This window comes from Lepus europaeus, chromosome 10 (assembly GCF_033115175.1).
Source record: "Lepus europaeus isolate LE1 chromosome 10, mLepTim1.pri, whole genome shotgun sequence".
In the NCBI taxonomy this organism is placed as follows: Eukaryota; Metazoa; Chordata; class Mammalia; order Lagomorpha; family Leporidae; genus Lepus; species Lepus europaeus.
The window spans coordinates 100,816,995-100,838,407 of NC_084836.1; the positions used below are offsets into that span (position 1 = coordinate 100,816,995).

The 21,413-nt window shown below is 48.8% G+C and overlaps 1 protein-coding gene across 1 annotated transcript in view; it reads left to right on the forward strand.

Annotated features, from left to right (window-relative positions):
* The first annotated feature begins 15,553 nt into the window (after window positions 1-15,553).
* The window catches only part of EFCAB8 (EF-hand calcium binding domain 8), a 65,333-nt gene continuing 59,473 nt past the window's right edge, over window positions 15,554-21,413 (forward strand). The window contains exons 1-2 of the mRNA XM_062202545.1: window positions 15,554-15,595; window positions 16,794-16,974. Of these exons, the coding sequence (XP_062058529.1) occupies window positions 15,554-15,595; window positions 16,794-16,974 (223 nt within the window). The remainder of the gene's footprint in view (window positions 15,596-16,793; window positions 16,975-21,413) is intronic.

The following is a 21,413-nucleotide window of genomic DNA, read 5'->3' on the forward strand; positions in this document are numbered from 1 at the left end:
CATGGCTAGCCGCCTGCTGTTGATGCGAGGGGTTCTCCCTCAGAAGTCTAAGGCCTGCCACCTGCCGCCGCGGCCTTTTCAGGCTGTTTGCTCCTGAGAAAGAGAGCAGGGTCGCGTGTGGCTGGTGACCAAGGCTGGGGGTGGCAGGGCGGACGGCATTTTTCTCTTGAAAGATGTTTCAGAGACAGTTTATAAAGTGTCAATCTATAAAATCCAAAACTGACACTTTCCTCCCTCCCCTATAACATTGTGTGCCTTTTAGAAATGAATTCAGGAAACTTGCTGCCATTTCCAGTCCACAGAAAAGTGAAATGGGCAGAAGTTCATTTTTTTGTATGACCTTTAGAATAATCTCCACAGTTACGGCTGTTCTGTAAACCCAGCTGGATGCTGATTTTTGACCAGACTTAACTCCAAATTATTTCCTCTAGAAGGTAATGTATGAAGCCTTCCTTGAAATGTAATACACTTTCAGAAGAAGTTTGTCATCGTATGCTTTGGTAACCTCCAAGAAGATACCTCCAGGAGAGCATGGCGTGTGTGAAGATACTGTTGGGTGCTGCCAGCTGAGATGTAAGGACTAAAGCTGACCCTGTGTGCACCTGTGACCCTGTCCTGGCTCTCGGGGCTACGGCACACGCAGTCTTTGAATGTTACCAACTCAGTTTGGGTCACTGCTGCACTAAATGTGAACAAGTTGCTTGGTTTGCTTGGTAAGTTCTGCATTGTTAAAGATAGGTAAAGGGGTTTTATGGCTAGATTTGGGTTCAGGATCCATTCCTCAGGCTGGTGATCAGAATCACTGGGGGAGCTTGTTTGGCATAACATGTTTGTCGAGTCCATTCCCCAGGAATACTGAGCTTAGAGATAGAAAACCTGCGTTATAATCATGTACCTCAGGTGATCTGTGTTTGTTGTAGTCCTCGGACCTGAACCTGGGCCTGTAACTTAGGCTCACAAACTTCAAGTCTGAATTCTGGCAAAGGGAGCATCAGATTTGTATCCTTTTGCAATCCCTCCTAGTTGTGTGATTTTTTGAGCTAAAAATTGACCTCTCGTTCTCACCCACGATACACGGGTGGTGGTGATGGCTGTAGCGCCTGCCTCACTGGGTGCTGGCCGGGTTCAGGATGAACTGGCAGAAGAATAGTCACCGAAGCGTTAAGTTCTAAATGGACCTGAGGCATTAGTTATGGCATTGGTTCTTCAGATCCAGCCTTCATAATCTGTAGATTAGGAAATGCTCAAGACAGGGCTTTTGTATCCTGGGAATCCAGGAAGCCATTCCTTAAAGGCTTTGTGTATTTTGTAAAATAACACATTTTTAAGTTTCTTTTCAGCTTGGTGGTATTCAAAAGTCAAGTTCTTTACCATATTCAGACTGATTTTTCATCCTATTTTGAGGTCTACACGCACATTTCACTGTTTGATTTTTTTTTTTTTTACGATTTATTTAATTTGTTTGAAAGTCAGAGTTACAGAGTGAGGGAGAGACAGGTCTTCATCTGCTCGTTCACTCCCCCAGTTGTCTGCAATGGTCAGGGCTGAGCCATACTGAAACCAGGAACCAGAAGCTTCTTCCTGGTCTCCCACACAGGTGCAGGGGTCCAGGCACTTGGGTGTTTTCTGCTCCTTGCCCAGGTCGTTAGCCAGGAGCCTGGAGCTGGATTGGAAGTGGAGCAGCTAGGACTCAAACCAGCACCCATTATGGGATGCTAGTGTTGCAGGCTGCAGCTTTACCTGCTACACCAGAATACTGACCCTTAAGGTAGTTTTTGAAAATGTTTATTTTCACCTACTTGAAAGAGTGAGAGAAAGCAAGAGTAGGCTTCCATCCACTGGTTCACTCCCCAGATGCCTGCAACAGCCAGGGCTTGGCTAGGCTGAAGCCAGGAGCCTGGAATTTCATTTTGGGTCTCCCACATGGGTGGCAGAGACCCAAGCATTTGAGCCATCATCTGCCTCCCAGGGACCTAGATCAGAAGTGGAGGAGCTAGGACTTGACCCAGGTGTTCCAATATAGGATGTGAGTGTCCCAAACAGTGGCTTACCCCACTGTGCCACAACACCCAACCCCATCATTTTCTTTTTTTTTTAATTTTTTATTTTTTTGACAGGCAGAGTGGACAGTGAGAAAGAGACGGAAAGAAAGGTCTTCCTTTGCCGTTGTTTCACCCTCCAATCTGCGGCCAGCACACCGTGCTGATCCAAAGCCAGCCAGGAGCCAGGTGCTTCTCCTGGTCTCCCATGGGGTGCAGGGCCCAAGCACTTGGGCCATCTTCCACTGCACTCCCGGGCCACAGCAGAGAGCTGGCTTGGAAGAGGGGCAACCAGGACAGAATCCGGCGCCCCGACGGGGATTAGAACCCAGGGTGCCAGCGCTGCAGGCGGAAGATTAGCTATTGAGCTGCAGTGCCGGCCCCCATCATTTTCTTTTAAATGAAAATTCAGCAACTCTGATATAAGAGAACATTTTCGGGGCTAGTGTTATGGCACAGTGAGACAAGCTGTTGCCTGTGACACTGGCTTTCCATTTGCAGTCATTGTTTTGTGTTCTGGCTACTCCACTTCCAGTCTAGGCAGGTGGGGCCGCTACCTGCTGTGCTGGCATCCCATATGGGCGCTGGTTCGAGTCCCGGCTGCTCCATTTCCAATCTAGCTCTCTGCTGTGGCCTGGGAAAGCTGTAGAAGATGGCCCAGATCATTGGGCCCCTGCACCCGCGTGGGAGACCTGGGGGAAGCTCCTGGTTCCTGCCTTCTGATCAGCGCAGCTCTGGCCGTTGCAGCCATATGGGGAGTGGACCGGCGGATGGAAGACCTCTCTCTCTGCCTCTGTTCTCTGTAACTCTGCCTTTCAAATATTTAAGAATAAATCTTAAAGCAAAGGAGAATGGCCCGAACTGTTTGGGCCTCTTCTGCCAACATAGAACACTCAAATGAAGCCTCTGGCTTCTGCCTGGCCCAGCGCTAGACCCAGCCCCAGCCATTCCTTCCATCTAGAGAGTAAGCCAGTGGATGGAAGATTTTTCTCTCTGTATCTCTGAATTTATTTATTTATATTTTATTTTTTTAACAGGCAGAGTGGATAGTGAGAGAGAGAGACAGAGAGAAAGGTCTTCCTTTGCTGTTGGTTCACGCTCCAGTGGCCGCCGCGGCTGGTGCTCTGCGGTCGGCGCACCGCGCTGATCCGATGGCAGGAGCCAGGTGCTTCTCCTGGTCTCCTGTAGGGTGCAGGGCCCAAGCACTTGGGCCATCCTCCACTGCACTCCCTGGCCACAGCAGAGAGCTGGCCTGGAAGAGGGGCAACCAGGACAGAATCCGGCGCCCCAACCGGGACTAGAACCCGGTGTGCTGGCGCCACAAGGCGGAGGATTAGCCTGTTGAGCCACGGCGCCGGCCTTGTATCTCTGAATTTTAAATAAATAAATCTTCAAAAAAGAAAAATACTTTCTTCAAAAAATAAAACCTGTTCAAGGTTCATTCTTTAGAATGTAATATGTAATAGGGTTTTGGAAAAGAAGCAGATTCCTTTTGCTGTAACCTGGTGCTTATCTAGAGAAGTTGCTCTTTAGGGGTTGTCCTGTAAGATGGAGAACGGGGAGGCCTGTTTGTGATATTTACCACAGTTCTTCCTTGGCTTGGTCAGCAAATAAAACCCTAGGCTTTAGGCCGATAAGCCTAATCAGGTTAGCTTGCTAGCATGTGTGTGACCCAAATCTCCCATTGTCAATAGAGGATAAAAGTAATTGCTTAGAACCAGGCTGAACTTTATCCTGTGATCAGTGTCCATGAATTTTTAGTCCTTTTCTGGGTGTGGCACTGTTCACAATTTGTTATTTTTGAATTTAGACATTTAGTTTCAAAATAGGGTGAGTTATTTCTGTACCTTCGTTACACTCACAGCTGTTTGCTCACAATTCCAGAAGTAGGCGTCTGAATGTGCAGAGTTGTCTGAAAGAAAGCCTGAGGAGGACTCTTCACTTCCTCTCTGAACGTGTCTCCTAATTAGAACCATTCAACTAGAAGTCTTCGGCCAGCTTGCCTTGGGCTCTTACTTTTGAAGATGGCTTCCCCCTTGGCTTAATCTGAATGGAGAGTGATACCACACGGGAACTACACCTGTCGGGTGAAGTTGAGTGGCTTCATTCATTGGCTCATGTATTGGGCCGGGCTGGCCCTGGAGGCACATTTCCAGGCTTACTGCTCATCAGTGCAGGGCGTTACATCTGTGCATACGTCAGCTACAGATGTGAACAACCCGCGTTTACATCTGTGCATACGTCAGCTACAGATGTGAACAACCCGCGTTTACATCTGTGCATACGTCAGCTACAGATGTGAACAACCCGCGTTTACATCTGTGCATACGTCAACTACAGATGTGAACAGCCCGCGTTTACATCTGTGCATACGTCAACTACAGATGTGAACAGCCTGCGTTTGTTTCCTGTCGGAGGCTTTCTGGTTCTGTGTGTAGAATGAAGTTAGCCTTCCTGAAAGTGTGTGTGAGTCTGGGGAGAGGCCACCCTTTGTCCTGTGACTATCTGAAAGCATACCACAAAAGGGGAAAAAACAAAACAAAAAACCAGGTTGGTTACCCACCAGAGCCCAGAACTTTGTGAAAGGTAGCAAGAAAATGAGAATTGTAAAATGATTTGTCAGCAATTTGGAATTCTCTAGAAATCTTGCCTTATTAAAATAAAATTTTCTTTTTTTTAAACATCTATTTATTTTACTTAAAAGTCAGAGTTACACAGAGAAGGAGAGACAGAGAGGTCTTCCATCCACTGGTTCACTCCCCAGATGGCCACAATGGCTGGAGCTGTGCTGATCCAGAGCCAGGAACCAGGAGCTTCTTCCAGGTCTCCTGTGTAGGTGCAGGGGCCCAAGGACTTGGGCCGTCTTCCACTACATTCCCAGGCCATAACAGAGAGTTAGATTGGAAGAGTAGGAGCCAGGCCGGCACTGCAGCTCAATAGGCTAATCCTCTGCCTGCAGCGTCGGCACACCGGGTTCTAGTCCTGGTTGGGGCGCCGGATTCTGTCCCGGTTGCCCCTCTTCCAGGCCAGCTCTCTGCTATGGCCCGGGAGTGCAGTGGAGGATGGCCCAGGTCCTTGGGCCCTGCACCCGCATGGGAGACCAGGAGAAGCACCTGGCTCCTGGCTTCGGATCGGCGCCCGAGAGCTGGACTGGAGGAGGAGCAACTGGGACAGAACCGGCGCCCCAACCGGGACTAGAACCCCGGGTGCCAGCACCACAGGCGGAGGATTAGCCTAGTGAGCCGCGGCGCCGGCCAACACTGATCTTTCATCTGCTGATTTATTCCCCAAATGGCCACAACAACCTAGACTAGGCCAGGCCGAAGCCAGGTGATTCTTTTGGGTGTCCCATGTAGGTGCAGGGGCCCAAGCACTAGGGCCATCTTCCACTGCTTTCTCAGGTGCGTTAGCAGGGAGCTAGATCAAAAGTGGAGCAGCCAGGACTCGAACCAGCGTCCTTGTGGGATGCAGGCATTGTAGGCCTTGGCTTAACCTGCCGTGTCACAGCCCTGGACACCTTGGGTACTTTTTTTTTTTTTTTTTAATTTACTTGACAGAGTTAGAGAGACAGAAAGGTCTTCCTTCCGTTGGTTCACCCCCCACATTTTTTTTTAAGATTTGATTTTATTCGAAAGGCAGAGTTATAGAGGCAGGAAGAGAGAGAGAGAGAGGTATCTTCATAGGCTGGTTCACTCCTCAAGTGGCCGCAGTGGCTGGAGCTGGGCCCATCTGAAGCCAGGAACCTGGAGCTTCTTCTGGGTCTCTCACATGGGTGCAGGGGCCCAAGGACTTAGGCCATCTTTTTCTGCTTTTCCAGGCCATAGCAGAGAGCTGGATTGGAAGTGGAACAGCCAGGACTCTTTAACTGGTGCCCATACCAGGCAGTGGCTTGTACCTGCTGTGCCACAGTGCCAGCACCCTGGGTTAGTTTCATGGCTCTTATTAGTTTGCCTTAATGGATAATCCATAGATTGTAATGAAGACCATTATAAGTTCAAGATTAAGCATACAATTGGATAGACTGATTATATGAAAGCAGAGGTGACCAGATCCTCCTCTCTGGTCTTTACCAAGATAAAGAAGATAGGGGCCAGTGCTGTGGCGCAGCAGGTTAAAGCCCTGGCCTGAAGCCATATGGGTGCTGGTTCTAGTCCTGGCTGCTACTCTTCCAATCCAGCTCTCTGCTATGGCCTGGGAAAGTAGTGGAAGATGGCCCAAGTCCTTGGGCCCCTGCACCCACACGGGAGACCTGGAAGAAGCTCCTGGCTCCTGGCTTCGGATGGGTGCAGCTCTGGCCATTGTGGCCGTCTGGGGAGTGAACCAGTGAATGGAAGACCTCTCTCTGTCTCTACCTCTGTCTGTAACTCTTTCAAATAAAATAAAATCTTTTTTTTTTTTTTTTTTTTTAATTTTTGACAGGCAGAGTGGACAGTAGAGGGAGACAGAGAGAAAGGTCTTCCTTTTTGCCGTTGGTTCACCCTCCAATGGCCACCGCGGTAGGTGCGCTGCGGCCGGCGCACCGCGCTGTTCCGATGGCAGGAGCCAGGTGCTTTTCCTGGTCTCCTATAGGGTGCAGGGCCCAAGCACTTGGGCCATCCTCCACTGCACTCCCTGGCCACAGCAGAGAGCTGGCCTGGAAGAGGGGCAACCGGGACAGGATTGGTGCCCTGACCGGGACTAGAACCTGGTGTGCCGGCGCCGCAAGGCGGAGGATTAGCCTGTTAAGCCACGGCGCCGGCCCAAAATAAAATCTTAATAAAAAAGAAGATAGTGCTGTAGTTGTAAGGCCATGTTTGGACTGTAGTTGACATGAGGGTCATCGTTCAGGCTCTGCATCCCAGGTCTGCAGAGCGTAGCGTTTCATTGGTTGATTTGGAGAGGAGCCCTTTCAGTTGAGAAGGGTTACCTAGGGTTATAAAAGCAATAGGATACTGGAACGGAAAGGAGTGGGAGAGTGCGGATGTTGCTTCTGGAGGCTAATTTTTTATTAGTTTTTGACTCAGAAAAGCACATAGTGTTTCATAGGGAGTTTTGAAACAATTTTCACTAACAAATTGTAAATTGTACAACTTACGTATTTTAATAGTTAAATACTTTTGGTTTTGACTTCAAAAGAAGCTTTTTCTTTCTTTTTAAGATTTATTTATTTAGGGGCTGGCGCTGTGGTTTAGTGGACTAAGCCTCTGCATGTGGTACCAGCATCCCATATGGGTGCCAGTTTGTGTCCCGGGCTGCTCCTCTCCCAATCCAGCTCTCTGCTTATGGCCTAGGAAAGCAGTGGTAGATGGCCCAAGTGCTTGGACCTCTGTACCCGCAGGAGAGGCCCTGAAGAAGCGCCTGGCTTCTGGCTTCAGATTGGCCCAGCTTCTGCCATTGCTGCCATTTGGGGAGTGAACCAGCAGACGGAAGACCTTTCTCTTGTCTTTTCCTCCCTCTCTAACTCTACCTCTCAAATAAATGAATAAAAATTCTTTTTTAAAAAAGATTTATTTATTTATTTATTTGAAAGCCACGGTTAGAGATCTATCCATTGGTTTGTTCCCCATACAGCTGCAACGGCCAGGCTAAAAGTGAGGAGCCAGGAACGTCTTCATGTTCTTCCACGTGGGTACAGGGGCCCAGCTACTTGGGCCATCCTCTGAAAGTGGAGCAGCCAGTACTGGAACTCGCACCCACGTGGGATGCAGGCATCACAGGAGATGGCTTAACACAGTCGGCTGCCACAACACTGGCCCCAGCAGGGGAGGCTTTGACAGAAGTAACAAGTGGTTCAGCTTGAGTTCAGCGTTTTCCACAGTTGCAAGTTGCAGAGAGTCTTGCTAATGATCCCAGCTCCTCATGTAGTGCAAGAATCTCCATTATTTTTACCCAGAATCTGTCATGGTTTCTCCTGTTTTAGCCTGGGTGACCTTCAGTTTTATTTCCCTGTACAAGCCTTGCTTCTCAGTTTTCTATTAATTTTTATACTTCTCATAATAGGGCTCATTTTATATTATGATGTAGTTTTAGTGATTTTGAGATCCAGCATAATCTCAAGATCTTCTGGACTTTAGCTTAACGTTTTCTAACCTAATAGAACTCCTCTTTTTGTGCAGGGGGAGGGGGTGGTATTTTACATGTTCGTGTACAAAACACCGTGAGTATAACGTATGACTGCATTTTTACTTTGAAGCTTTTTGCTTAGGGGAATGAAATGCACTGTTGTGTTTTTTTCCCCCATGTGTACTTTAACATTGAAGCCTGAAAGAGGAAGTAACAATTCTCAGAATGAAATATTTATTTTTTAAAGATTTATTTATTTATTTGAAAGGCAGAGATACAGAGAGGCAGAGGCAGAGAGTGAGCGAGCTTCCATCTGCTGGTTCACTCCCCGACTGGCCACAAGCTGCGCTGATCCAAAGCCAGAAGCCAGGAACTTCCTCCTGGTCTCCCACGCAGGTGCAAGGGCCCAAGGACTTGGGCCAACTTCCACTACTTTCCCAGGCCATAGCAGAGAGCTGGAGCAGCCGGGACTCGAATTGGCGCCCATATGGAGTGCCGGTACCGCAGGCAGCAGCTTTACCACTTGAAGTGTTTTTTTCATCTTTCTGAATATTTTATTTAGGACAAAGCAGTCTATTTGAATGGAATGATTCTTAAGTCATCTTGGGTAGTTCCCTTCAGTTCTCAAACAGGCACTTTCAAAATGTACACACTCACACCCGACCCGCTATTTATAGCTTAAGAAGTGATTTTTTTTAAAAAGTAGCTGTTCAACCACATTAAGAATCTGCTGTATTGTGAGTCGTGGTTTTTTGGAGTCCTGAGTTTTCTTTGGCTGTGTGGTGTGATGGGCAGGGCAGGTTGTCACGTCCATCCGTCACCAGCCAAAGGTGTGACCCTGAGCCTCATCTTCAGGATCCTTTGTTCTCGCAGTCAGTCACTTCTACTGTCTTCTTGTTTGTTTGGAAAAAAAAGCAGCTTATTTTAGACTGCTAAATTGCATGTGGAAACTTTTGACATACAGGGCTGAGGAAGGATGGAAGTTTTGACATCTTACAGATGGGCAGTGTTCAAGTTGGAAGGCCAGCAGTGGTACTGCTGGGGGCAGCGCAGGAGTGCCTGCCTGGAGCAGTGACCTGCGGAGGGCTGCCCTCTCCCCGCTGAGTTGCTGTCGTCTGGCCACACACACCCCTGTGAGGTCAGGGTTTCCTGGGATCAGCAAATGATTCCTGAGTTGGTCTCAAGTGGGACTTTTAAAATTCTTTTTCCAGAATTATTTTGGTGAAGTTTATCTAGATTTTTCTTCTAAATATCTTTACTCTTTTTTTTAAACCTCGGTTAGTGATGATCATATTTCACTCTTTAGCTGTTTTCTGAACTTTTATTTAAAAAGTGGAATACATCTTAATAGTCCCCCCCCCCCTTTTTTTTAAAGATAGTATTTATTTATTTGACAGAGTTACAGACAGAGAGAAAGGTCTTCCTTCCGTTGGTTCACTCCCAAAAGGCCGCAACCGCCAGAGCTGTGCTGATCTGAAGCCCAGAGCCAGGTGCTTCTTCCCAGTTTCCCATGTGGGTGCAGGGGCCCAAGCAGTTGAGTCATCTTCTACTGCTATCCCAGGCCACAGCAGAGAGCTGGACTGGAAGAGGAGCAACCGGAACTAGAACCAGCGCCCATATGGGATGCCGGCGCCACAGGCAGAGGATTAACCTAGTGCACCACAGCGCTGGTCCCAGTAGTTCCCTTTTTTTTCCTCTGATGTTTCTTTCCAGGAAGGGAGAATATATTGTGACAGGTTAGCATGTGTTAGCCACATAAAAATTGATAGTTATTAATCAGGATAGGGCATAGTGAAAAAATATATACTATTTGAGTAGTAAAAGTGTATTGTCGTAAAAACATAGGAACTGCTATAAGAATTGATAATGTTGTATGGAAAATAAATGTACCAAAGAAGCAATGGGAAACACTCAAATATAGGGTCATCAGCCTGTTCATTTTTTATTTATTTATTTATTTATTTATTTTACTTGAAAGTTATAGAGAAGGAGAGGCAGAGAGAGAAGTCTTCCATCCACTGGTTCACTCCCCAGATGGCTGGAGCTTTGCCGATCCGAAGCCAGGAACCACGAAGCCAGGTCTCCCACATGGGTGCAGGGGCCCAAGGCCTTGAACCATCTTCCACTGCTTTCCCAGGCCATAGCAGAGAGCTGGATCGGAAGTGGAGCAGCCGGGACTCGAATTGGCTCCCATATGGGATGCTGGCACTAAAGGCGGCAGCTTTACCTGCTATGCCACAGTGCTGGTCCCAATTATTATTTTTTTAAACCTTTGGCTTTTTTTTTTTTTTGACAGAGTTAAACAGAGAGACAAAGAGAAAGGTCCTCCCTCTGCTGGTTCACCCCCCCAAATGGCTGCTACGGTTGGAGCTATACCGCTCTGAAGCCAGGAGCCAGGTGATTCCTCCTGGTCTCCCATGCACTTGGGCCATTCTCCACTGCCTTCCCAGGCCACAGCAGAGAGCTGGACTGGAAGAGGAGCAACTGGGACTAGAACCCGGCACCCATATGGGATGCCGGCGCCGCAGGCAGAGGATTAACCAAGTGAGCCACGGCGCTGGCCCACCTTTGGCTTTTTAATACCTAGTCTAGTTAAAACCCTGATTTAAAGGACTTCTGCACCCTTTGACATTTTATTCAGCCACACTCTAATCTGACCAGATCCTTTGTTGGCATCATTGCCGCAACCGGAGGAGGGTTTGCGTGTGTATGTTGATGTTCTCTTGAGCGTGTTTTGCTTGATGGTCACTTCGCATTTCTGTAACATCTGGTTCCTCATGGAATGTGATTTACCTGGGTACCTTTTAAATCTGGAATGCATGTCCTTGGTTGGGGTCCCTCCTTGGAGACTTAGCTGCTTTGTGCCGTGGGCCGAGGTTGCACTGTGGCTGTATGCAGTCAGTCCTGCTCTTAAGCCTGGCTTTTTAAATTCCTCTTCTCACACATAATGCTCTTCTCACCTTCCTTTTTTTCCGAGAATTGGAGCTCATGCAGAAGGCTGCTTAGGGATTGGCTGTGCCTTTTGCTGTCTCAACTGTGAGAGGTAGTTCAGTTTGGGTGAACCCCTTCTTTACCATGGGGCTCCCCAAGCGATTACCGCAGTGTGTGGGAGGTGAGCCCTCTCTGTCCGTGCTTGTCGTATGGATTGTTTTGTTTACCTGCATGTCCTGGCTGTTTGTGCTGTGTCCTGTCTGTGTATGTTCAACTTCATCAATAAAAAGGTATCTCCGATGGTGTGAAAAATGGCTGTATGGCTATGGTTTGCGATTTGGATTCTGCTGCTCCGTTTCTGTTTTTGTCCGGAATTCTCCTCTTCCTGGTTCTAGTATGACCTGTTGGCCTCAGGCAGGTGGAAGCCTTCTGAGTTCCACGGTGACTTCATAGAAGAGCTGCTCGGATTCGGAGACAACTGCCAAGATGTCTCAGTTGACATGGGGCTCGAAAACTGGCAGCTCTAGGTCATCCGGCATGGTTAACTGGGGAGATCAGATTGGGTCAGGGTGAGTGAGGGTTTTGGGTTAAAGTTGTTCTCTGAAAGTGTGAACACTTGAGCCTGAGGATTTGCTCCCCTGAGAGCCAAGATTGGATGGGGACTGTGAGATCATCTGCCTGTTTCTGGGGCAGCTTTAGGTGCATTTAGCTTTAAGGCATCTGCCCCTGCAGGTTGTTCAAACCAGTTGTGCAGCAGACCGGTTGTTTCCCTCCTGTCTCCAGCGTGCTTCCCTACTGGCTGCTCCCAGCTCCCACCTCTGTTGACAGACTTGCACCCTACCTCCCACCCCTCCCCTCCAGACTGCTCTGAGCCAAACAACCTCAGGGAGTAGATCGAGGCCCGTGGGTTTGACTTCTGATCCCATGTGTTCTCTGATTGTAACTGTAAATTGAATTCTACATCTTGGTTTTCCTTTTCTTCCCCACAGTCTTGGAGTAACGAGTTTCTCTGCTCCCCGTGTCCACGCCCCAACTCTTCTCTCCACCACCTTGTATGTGTGTAGCTTCTGTTGCTAGCAACCAGTGTTTTATTCCACTTGCTGGTTTGCCTCAGTCTATGGACATAAACAGAGCTGCTGCTCTCCTGGTTAAAGACCTATTTCTCTTACAAAACTTTTAGTTTTGAAATAATTAAAAATACAAAGGGTGGCCATTTGGTGTAGCAGTTAGGATGCCTGTGTCCCCTACTGGAGTGCCAGCTCCAGCTTCTGACGCCAGCTTCCTGCAGGTGCAGACCTGGGAGGCAGTGGTGGTGGCCTCCTGCCTCCCATGTGAGAGACCTTGTTTTGCCCAGCAGATGAGATCTCTTTCGTGTATTTTCTTCTCTGTCTCTCAAATAAATAAACAGAAGTTTAAAAAACCTATTAGATAGTTGTAAGAATAGTACAAAGAACTTCCCTCCACCCAAATTGTGAACATTTTGCCACATTTGCTTTTTTTTTTTTTTTTTGACAGGCAGAGTTAGAGAAAGGTCTTCCTTCTGTTGGTTCACTCCCCAAATGGCCACTATGGCCGGCACGCTGTGCCAATCTGAAGCCAGGAGCTAGGTGCTTCCTCCTGGCCTCCCATGTGGGTTCAGGGCCCAAGCACCTGGGCCATCCTCCACTGCCTTCCGGGGCCACAGCAGAGAGCTGGCCTGGAAGAGGAGCAACTGGGACAGAACTGGTGCCCCAGCTGGAACTAGAACCTGGGGTGCTGGCGCCGCAGGCAGAGGATTAGCCTAGTGAGCCGCGGTGCCAGCCGCACATTTGCTTTTTATGTATTTATATTTGAAACCATTTGAAAATAACAGACATCATGTCCTTTACCACTAAATACTTAAATGTATATCTCCTAAGAACAAGAAGGGCATTCTCTTTTATAACCAAAATAAAATTATCAAAAGCAGAAAAACAGTATCTCATAATGTAGAGTCCATATTAAAATTTCACCTAATAGTGAAAATAACATTTTTTTAAAAATTTTATTTATTTGGGCAGTAGAATTATAGATAGTGAGAGGGAGAGACAGAAAGGTCTTCCATTTGCTGGATCACTCCCCAGAGGGATGCAACAGCTGGAGCTGCGCTTATCTGAAGCCAGGAGCCAGGAGCTTTTTCTGGGTCTCCCATGTGGGTGCAGGCACCCAAGCACTTGGGCCATCTTCTACTGCTTTCCCAGGCTATTAGCAGAGAGCGCTCAGAAGAGGAGCGGTTGGGATTTGAACCAGCGCCAGTATGGGATGCTGGCTCCGCAGGCAAAGGATTAACCTACTATGCCATAGTGGCAGTCCTCCCTGATAACATCTTTTAATCCAGTCAAGTCCAGTTCAAGAGTGTACTGTTGGGGCTGGCTGTGTGGGAGACCTGGAAGAAGCTCCTGGCTCCTGGTTTCAGATCTGCCCAGCACTGGTCATTGTAGCCATTTGGGGAGTGAACCAGCAGATGGAAGACCTCTTTCTCTGTCTCTCCCTCTCATTGTGTATAACTCTACCTCCCAGATAAATAAATAAATTTTTTTTTAAAGTGTACTGTCTTTACTTGTTGGATCTCAAGTAACCCTTAATCTGTGATAGTTCCTTAGCCGTTTATGTTTTGTATAATATTGACTGCATTGAGAGGCAGAGAACACGAGTTCCCACCCCCGTGATTTACTACCAGATGCACTGACTGGGCCTGAGTGGGAGCTGGGAACTCAATCTACCTCTCTCCCAGCTGGGTGAGGGGAACCCTAGTGAGTCATCGCTGCTTCCTCCCTAAGTCTTCATTTGCAGGAACCTAGAACTGGGAGTTAGAGCCAGGACTATGACATGGGATGCAGATTCCAACCCTCCTGCCCCCAAGGTTTTGTTTTTTATTAACTTGAAATACAGGGACACAGGGAGAGAGAGATCGTCTGTCTGCTGGTTCACTCTCCCAAATGCCTGCAGTAGCCAGGGTTGGGCCAGGCTGAAGCCAGGAGCCTAGAACTCCATTCAGGTTGCCCATGGAAGTGGTGGGAACCCAAGGACTTGAGCCATCACCTGCTGCCTCCCAGGGTGTGCATTAGTACAAATTGGAAGCAGAGCTGGGATTCAAACCTAGGCATTCTGATCTGGGATGTGGGGATTCCAAGTGGTGTCTTAACTGCTGTGTCACAACACCCACGCTGGGGTGCTGGCTACTTAAACTGCTAGACTCAATGCCCACTCTTCATAGACATTTTAAAAACATAAAATGCAGAGTTTTTAGAATGCCTTGCAATTATATGTTGGCCTGTTTCCACATGCTAAGATTCAGAGTGTGTGTTTATTGGTATTACCACTGCAGCGATATCTTGCTTGAAGATTCCAGACATGCATGGTGTCATTTTGTTCCATGATTGCTGATGTTAACTTTAATTATTTGTTAGCTAAGACTCTTTTTTGTTTGTTTAAAAAAAGATTTATTTATTTTTTTGAGAGGGAGAGATCTTTCATCTGCTGATTCACTCCCCAAATGGTTGTAACAGCTAGGGCTGAGCCAGGCTCAAGCCAGGAGCCAGGAGCTTTTTCTGGGTAGTAGGGACGTGAGTGGTAGGGACCCAAGTGCAAGGACCATTTTCTGCTGCCTTCCCAAGCACATTAGTAGGGAGCTGGATCAGAAGTGGAGCAGCCAGGACCCAAACTGGTACCCTTATGGGATGGGGGCATCACAGCATGTTAACCTGCTGCACCACTACTCCGGCCCTTACTTTCTCCTTTTTCTGAAGATGGTCCTGGCATTTCCTTCAATTCCTGGTTCTTGGCTCCCAAACCTCTCCCTTGGCTCTTTTCTCAACTTTGCTTTTTGCATCTGGGTTGTTGCCAAGACACTATTAGGTTAGGACACTTTTGGCCAGACTTCAGTCTTCCGCCTCCCACCTTGTGCTGATGGCTTTTCATAATTGCACTACGTTCTCTTCTGACTCCCTGGCCAGGTATTTGAGATTGTGTATTCTGCTTCTGGCTTTTCTTTCCACTATCCCTCCCTCCCCTCTGCCTCCCAGGAATCCTCTGTTCAAGCCAAACTGGCTCATTTCGTCTGTCACGGTGCTTGTCTTGGGGGTCTCTTTCCTGACTGTTCTGCCATCCTAGAGTGCTTTTTTGACTCCTGGTGGGACTTGCTGGTGAGATGAATGGGCTCCAAGAATCCCAACAAAATCCCAACTTCATCTTGGGGAGGGTGCTGCTGACGCAGTAGAAACATGGCCAGGAGCAGGGCTGCCACAGGCGCTCACCTAACCCTCGTTCCACGGCAGAGTCCTGTCTCCAGGGGCACTGGGAGACCTGAGGCCCATCCTGCCCCATCCTGCTGCTAGAGAAATGTCTGTGGGAGAAAGGACGCTTACCATATGCTGGAGTAGGCCTGTGTGAGCCTGACCCTGACGTCTCTGCCTTTCCGGGACCTGGGACCTGGGACCTGGGAGGGACGGTCAGCCTTTCACATGGGCCGTACAAAGCCTGCAGGTCAAGCCGCTCTGATTCCCTGTTCTAGGTCACAGATAATGTCTTCTGTGGATTTAGAAGAGGGCCTTCCACCTCAAAAGGTAAGACAATCTAAGTATGGGGAGGGAGCATTCCAGAGCCACCCAAGACATCACTCATCAGCAGGGGGGTCCAGTGGCTTCCACACCAGGGTTGCAAACCCAGGCATTTATAGGTCCAGGTAGGTGACCTCAGTGCACTGCGAGCAGGCTGCTCTTTGCTTTGAAACAGTGCATGAGCCAGTGCCCCCGAGGCTACCCATCTGCAGTCAGTGCATGGACTATATTGAATTTTTCCAGCAGAATTGTGATAGTGGTGGGATTGGCTGTATGAATTATTAAGCCAGGTATGTATCATCTATTAAGTCAGAAAGACAGGAATTGGGAGAAAGCTCCCATCTGCTGGTTTGCTCCCCAAGTGCCTGCAATGGACTGGGCCAAAGCTGGGATCTGGGAATTTCATCCAGGTCCCCTACATGTGTGGCAGGAACCCAGCTGAGCCATCGTCACTGCCACCCAGGGTCTGTGCTAGCAGGAAGCTGGAGTTAGCAGCCCGAGTTGGAGTGGGTAGCAAGCCTTGGCACTCCACTGTGTAACATTGGTATCTTCGGCACTAGGCTAAATGCCTGCCCCTGCCCTTCTGCTGTTTGAACTAAACGCCTCTGACTGCTGCAGGCCCCGGGCAGCGCCTCTCAGCAGGCAGCACTGCCTGTTTGTCGTCGGTGGGCATCTGCTTGTCCTCCGAGGCTCCTCAGGGAGGCAGCCTTTAGTGACGGGGAGCACTGTGCTGCTGAGACAGGCAGGGGCTGGGAGAAGCAGCGTTTCTGAGGTCTGGGGGGTTGGGGAAGGCTGAATAGAGGAAGGGAGCTAAGGGGAAGCCCAGATGGAGGGGTGTGTGCTGTTGGGAGGCCAGGAAAGGGGCAGGTGAGGCTCAGAACCACATCACATTGGCTTCCCTGGGGTCTTGAATTCTGACCGCTGAAGATTTGAGATTGCTTAGCAAGAATGAAGCAGTCCTGTTAGGAGGGAGGCCTTGGCTGTGTCCTGTAGCCTCCCTGAGCTTTAGCGGTGGCATCTGTTCTGTAGAATGGGAGTGACGGTTCACCCCCCAAGGTCAGGAGAAGCAGTCTGGATTTTTTTTCTTGACCTCCCCAGGGCTAAAAATAGTTAAGACTTACTTGCAAAACTTCTCTCTTTAAATAGATGTGCTCAGACATGTTTGGTTCAGTCGATTAACCCCCTCTGGCCCTGGCTCTTGTAGTCAGATTCGTTTCAGCTGTCTGCCTTAAGTGAATTTGGGGAGGACAAGGAGGCGGTCAGCTCCTCGACATCATTCATCACCTTTATGAAGCCTGAAGTCCAGCACAAGTCTCACTTGTTTACTGAGGTGCCACTGGCCAAGGTGGAGAGAATATTTGAGGAGGGTCTCAACAAGGCTGGAGGTAAAGTTGCACTGTAGGCTCAGTCTCTGTGACTCCTGCAGAGTGGGACCCGGTACCTGGGGTGTGTGGAGGGCGTAGACCTGACAAGCAGTTTTGTATTTAGTGTCTACTTTAAAACTTTTAATTTTGGGGCCAGAGTTGTGGTATGGCAGGTTAAGCCACCACTTGTAACGCCAGCATCCCATACTGGACTGTAGGTTTGAGCCCTGGCTGTTGTGATTCCAATCCAGGTCACTGCTGATGTGCCTGGGAAAGCAGAAGATGACTCAAGTACTTGGGCCACTTGCCACCCACATGGGAGACCCAGAAAGAGCTCCTGGCTTTGGCCTACTGCCACCTGGCCGTTGCAGCCATTTGGGGAGTGAACCAGCGGATAGAAGATCTTTTTCTCCTTTTCTGTCTGTCACTTTGCCTTTCAAACCAAACAGAAATCTTTAAAAAGCAAGACAAAACAAAATGTTTAAGAATTGTAAAGACTAAGAGGGTAAGCTGTTGCCTGTGATGCTGGCATCCCATGTGAGTGCTGGTCGAGTCCCAGGTGCTCCATTTCAGTCCAGCTCCCTGCTAATGCACCTGAGAAAGCAGCAGAAGATGGCCCAAGTCCATGGGCCTCGCAACCCATTTGGGAGACTGGGATGAGATTCCTAGCTTTGGTCTGGCCCAGGAGCAGCCATTATAGCCATCTGGGGGGGTGTAGCCACTGGTGGAAGATTGATCTCTCTCTCTCTAACTCTGCCTTTCAAATAAATAAAATGAATCTCTTAAAAGAGGGATTCTAATTACACTGAAGGTGACTGGGGGTCGAGCAAGCTTTCAGTAATACTCCCTGTGCAGATATCCAGATGCAGCCGTGTCATCGCTTGGTGGTTTTCTTCCAGACACTGTAATGTGAGTGGGTTACTACCTGTGCTGTTGAACAGTATCCCAGCCCTAGTGGCTTAAGTCTGTTACCTCAGTCTCAGCGGGTCGTGAGTGTGGCCACAGCTTAGCTGGCTTCTCTGTTCAGGGTCTCCCAAAGCTGCAGGAAGTTGTCAGCGGCTGTGATCTCTTCTGGGGCTTCACCAGGCAGGGACGCACGTCCAGGTTCGCTCTGCTTGTTGATGGAGTTCATTTCCTTGCAAATGTAGGATTGAAGTGATCTGTTTCCTCCTGGCTGTTGGGGGAGGCCTCAGCGTGTAAGGACTCCCACAGTTCCTGGCCTTGTAGGATTCACCAGCCTGGCTCCTTGCAAGGCTCAAGCCAACAAGAGAGAGATTCCAGCAAGATAAATGTTGTAGTCTCATATAGCAGGTCTCATATGGTTCACGGAGATGGCTGAAGCAGGGTTTTCGCTTCATGCAAGAAGGAATTCAGGTATGGAACAGAGTAGTGGTAAGCAAGGTAGGAAGGTTTAGTAGGGTGGGGTATGCATCAGAACAGGTGGGCATCTTTCTGGATGAAATCAGAATGCCTGCCCATTCAGACCGGGGTAAGCAAGGTTGCCAAGTTTAATGGAGAGAATACACCTGACAGGCCAGGCAGGCATCTCAGCTGAGAGCTAAGGGAAACAGACCTGATGGGACAGGCAGGCATCTCGGGAGCGAGCCGGGAGCACAGTCTGCATCAGCCTGGGGCTCGTGAGGCAATGGCATCCTGTTCTGCTGTTTGTCTTTGCCCCCACTCTCTTCTCCTGGACAGAGCATTTCCTGTGTGTGAAATGGGTGAAACTCTTCCCAAGGTTGTATTACCCAATGTTACCAGACTAGGTAGCTCTCTTGGTGCTGGGCACAGAGGATTCTCTTGGAGTGTGTTCCTTAGGAGGAGGGCTGAGTGGGATCACTTACACAGCCATGGGTATATGGGCAAGACTTTGTAGCATGGAATCAAGGCACGCCTCCGAGGTGGCTGGCAGCGGCTGTGTTCCTTTGTGCAAGTGCTCTGTTTTCCTGAGGCCCCTTCACCGCCACAGGCCCACTTCCAGCTTCCTAACTGTCACATCGTGAGCACACAGTCCCGCACGTCCTGTCGTCTGTGCGGTACTCTGTGGGTCCCCCTGCACTCCTGAGGAGGGGGCTTAGACACCAGGGAGCACGCATTAGGGGCCTTCCCATGTCTCTTCACTGTGGCTGTATCCATACTGTATGGTCACGCTGCGCAGCGTGTGACCGGGGTATGTCCAAAAAGCTCCCTGAAAGTTGAAAATGCTGTGAGTCGAATGTGTTGTTGCACCATACCTGCTGACCATCAGGGCCTGGCCCAGCCCAGCTCATGGGTGCTCAGGACACTTAGATCGCCTACAGATGGGCAAAACCAGCGACCTCAGAGCCGGTCCTGTCACTGAGTTGACTAGCCCACAAGTCATGGCGGTGCTGAGTGTGAAGAGCGGAGTGGTGGTGCGGGTGTGTGTGCACCCCTGTCCAGTGACTCTGTCCTCAGGGACTGTCTGCCTGTGTCGTTGGAGCCCCTCCCTTCTCACCTGATGACTCTTCATCTCTCAAGACTTTTTCATATTGTTGCAGTCTTCCAAGCCACCATTACTACTGGGTCCAAGTGTCCCATGATTAAGCCATTTCTGTATTTTAGTTTACTTAAGCTTTATTGATTTGAAACACTGTTTTTGAGGCTAGTCTTTGCACATCTGACTTCTCTGTTATAAACTCGATTTTTTCTTCCTTAAGATGATCCTCTTAAAAGTCCAATCATAGGAGTACGTAAAAGGAATCTTTCTTTTTTTTTGACTGGCAGAGTTAGAGAGAGAGAGAGACGGAGAGAAAGGTCTTCCTTCTGTTGGTTCACCCCCAGATGGCCGCAACTGATGGGGTTGGGTCAGGCTGAAGCCAAGAGCTTCTTCTGGGTCTCCTGTGTGGGTGGCATGGACCCAGGTATTTGGGCCATCTGCTGCTGCTCTTCCTGGTCATTAGCAGAGAGCGGGATCAGAAGTGGAGCAGCTGGGACACCGGCACCCATATGGGATGCCAGTGTGCAGGTGGTGGCTTTACCTGCTATGCCACGGTGCCAGCCTTTACTTAAACATTTTAAAAAGATTTATTTATTTATTTGAAGTGGATGTTGACAGAGAGAAAGGTCTCCTATCTACTGGTTCACTCTGCAAATACCTGCAACAGCTAGGTTTGGGCTGAAGCCAGGAGCTTGGAATTCCATGTGGTTCTCCCATGTGGGTGGAAGGGACCCAAGTATTTGGGCCATCATCTGCTCTCTTCCCAGGTGTATTGGGAAGCTGGATCAGAAGCCCAGGAGCTGGGACCTGAACTGGCACTCCAGTATGGGATGCAGGTTTCCCAAGCAGAAGTTTAGCCTGCTGTGTCACAATACCTGCCCCTAAATGAAAATTTTTTAAAAAGATTTACTTATTTAAAAGTTATTTATTTGTCAAAGATTTATTTATTTGAGAGTTACACACACACACACAGAGAGAGAGAGAGAGAGAGAATCTTCCACCCGCTGGTTTACTGCCACAGCTAGGGGTGGGCCAGGCTGAAGCCAGGAGCCAGGAGCTTCATCTGGGTCTGCCACTTGGGTGCAGGGGCTCACTGCTTTCCCAGTCACATTTAGCAGGGAGCTGGATCAAAAGTGGAGCAGCTGAGATTCGAACCAGTGCTCATATGGGATGCCAGAGCTGTGACAGCAGCTTAATCTGCTATACCACAACACCAGCCACTAAAGGAAATTTTAGTTGATAAAAAATTCTGCATATTTATGGAGTACATTGTAATAATTTGATAAATAGTGTGTTATGGTCAAATCAGGGTAATTAGCATCTCCATCTTCTTAAACATTTTTTATAAATATTTATTTATTTATTTATTTGAAAGGTAGAGTTGCGGGGGGGGGGAAGAGAGAGAGAGAGAGAGAGAGAGAGAGAGAGAGAGAGGTCTTCCATCCGCTGATCCATTCCCCAAATGACCACAACAGCCGGAGCTAGGCTAATCTGAAGCCAGGAGCCTAGAAGCTTCTTCAGGTCTCCCATATGGATGCAGGGGTCCAAGCAGTTGGGCCATCTTCTGCTGCTTTCCCAGGCCATAGCAGAGAGCTGGATCAAAAGTGGAGCAGCTGGGACTCAAACCAGTACCCATATGGGACTTCAACCAGCAGGCACTACAGGCAGCAACTTTACCCACTGCACCACAGTGCTGGCCCCTCTCCTTAAACATTTATCATTTCTTTGTGTTGGGAGCCTTTAAATTCCTCTCTCCTAGTTCTTTAGAAATAATCTGTTCATTTATTTTATTTATATAAGAGACTTATACAGATTCCCCAAATGCCTGCAACAGTTGGGGCTGGCCCAGGTGGAAGCTGGCAGCTGGGAGCTCAATCCAAGTGTGCTCCATGGGTGGCAGGGACACAGCTACTTAAGCTATTAGCTGGTGGCCAGCGCCGTGGAGTGGGTTAATCCTCTGCCTGTGGCGCCGGTATCCCAATTAGGCACTGGTTCTAGTTCT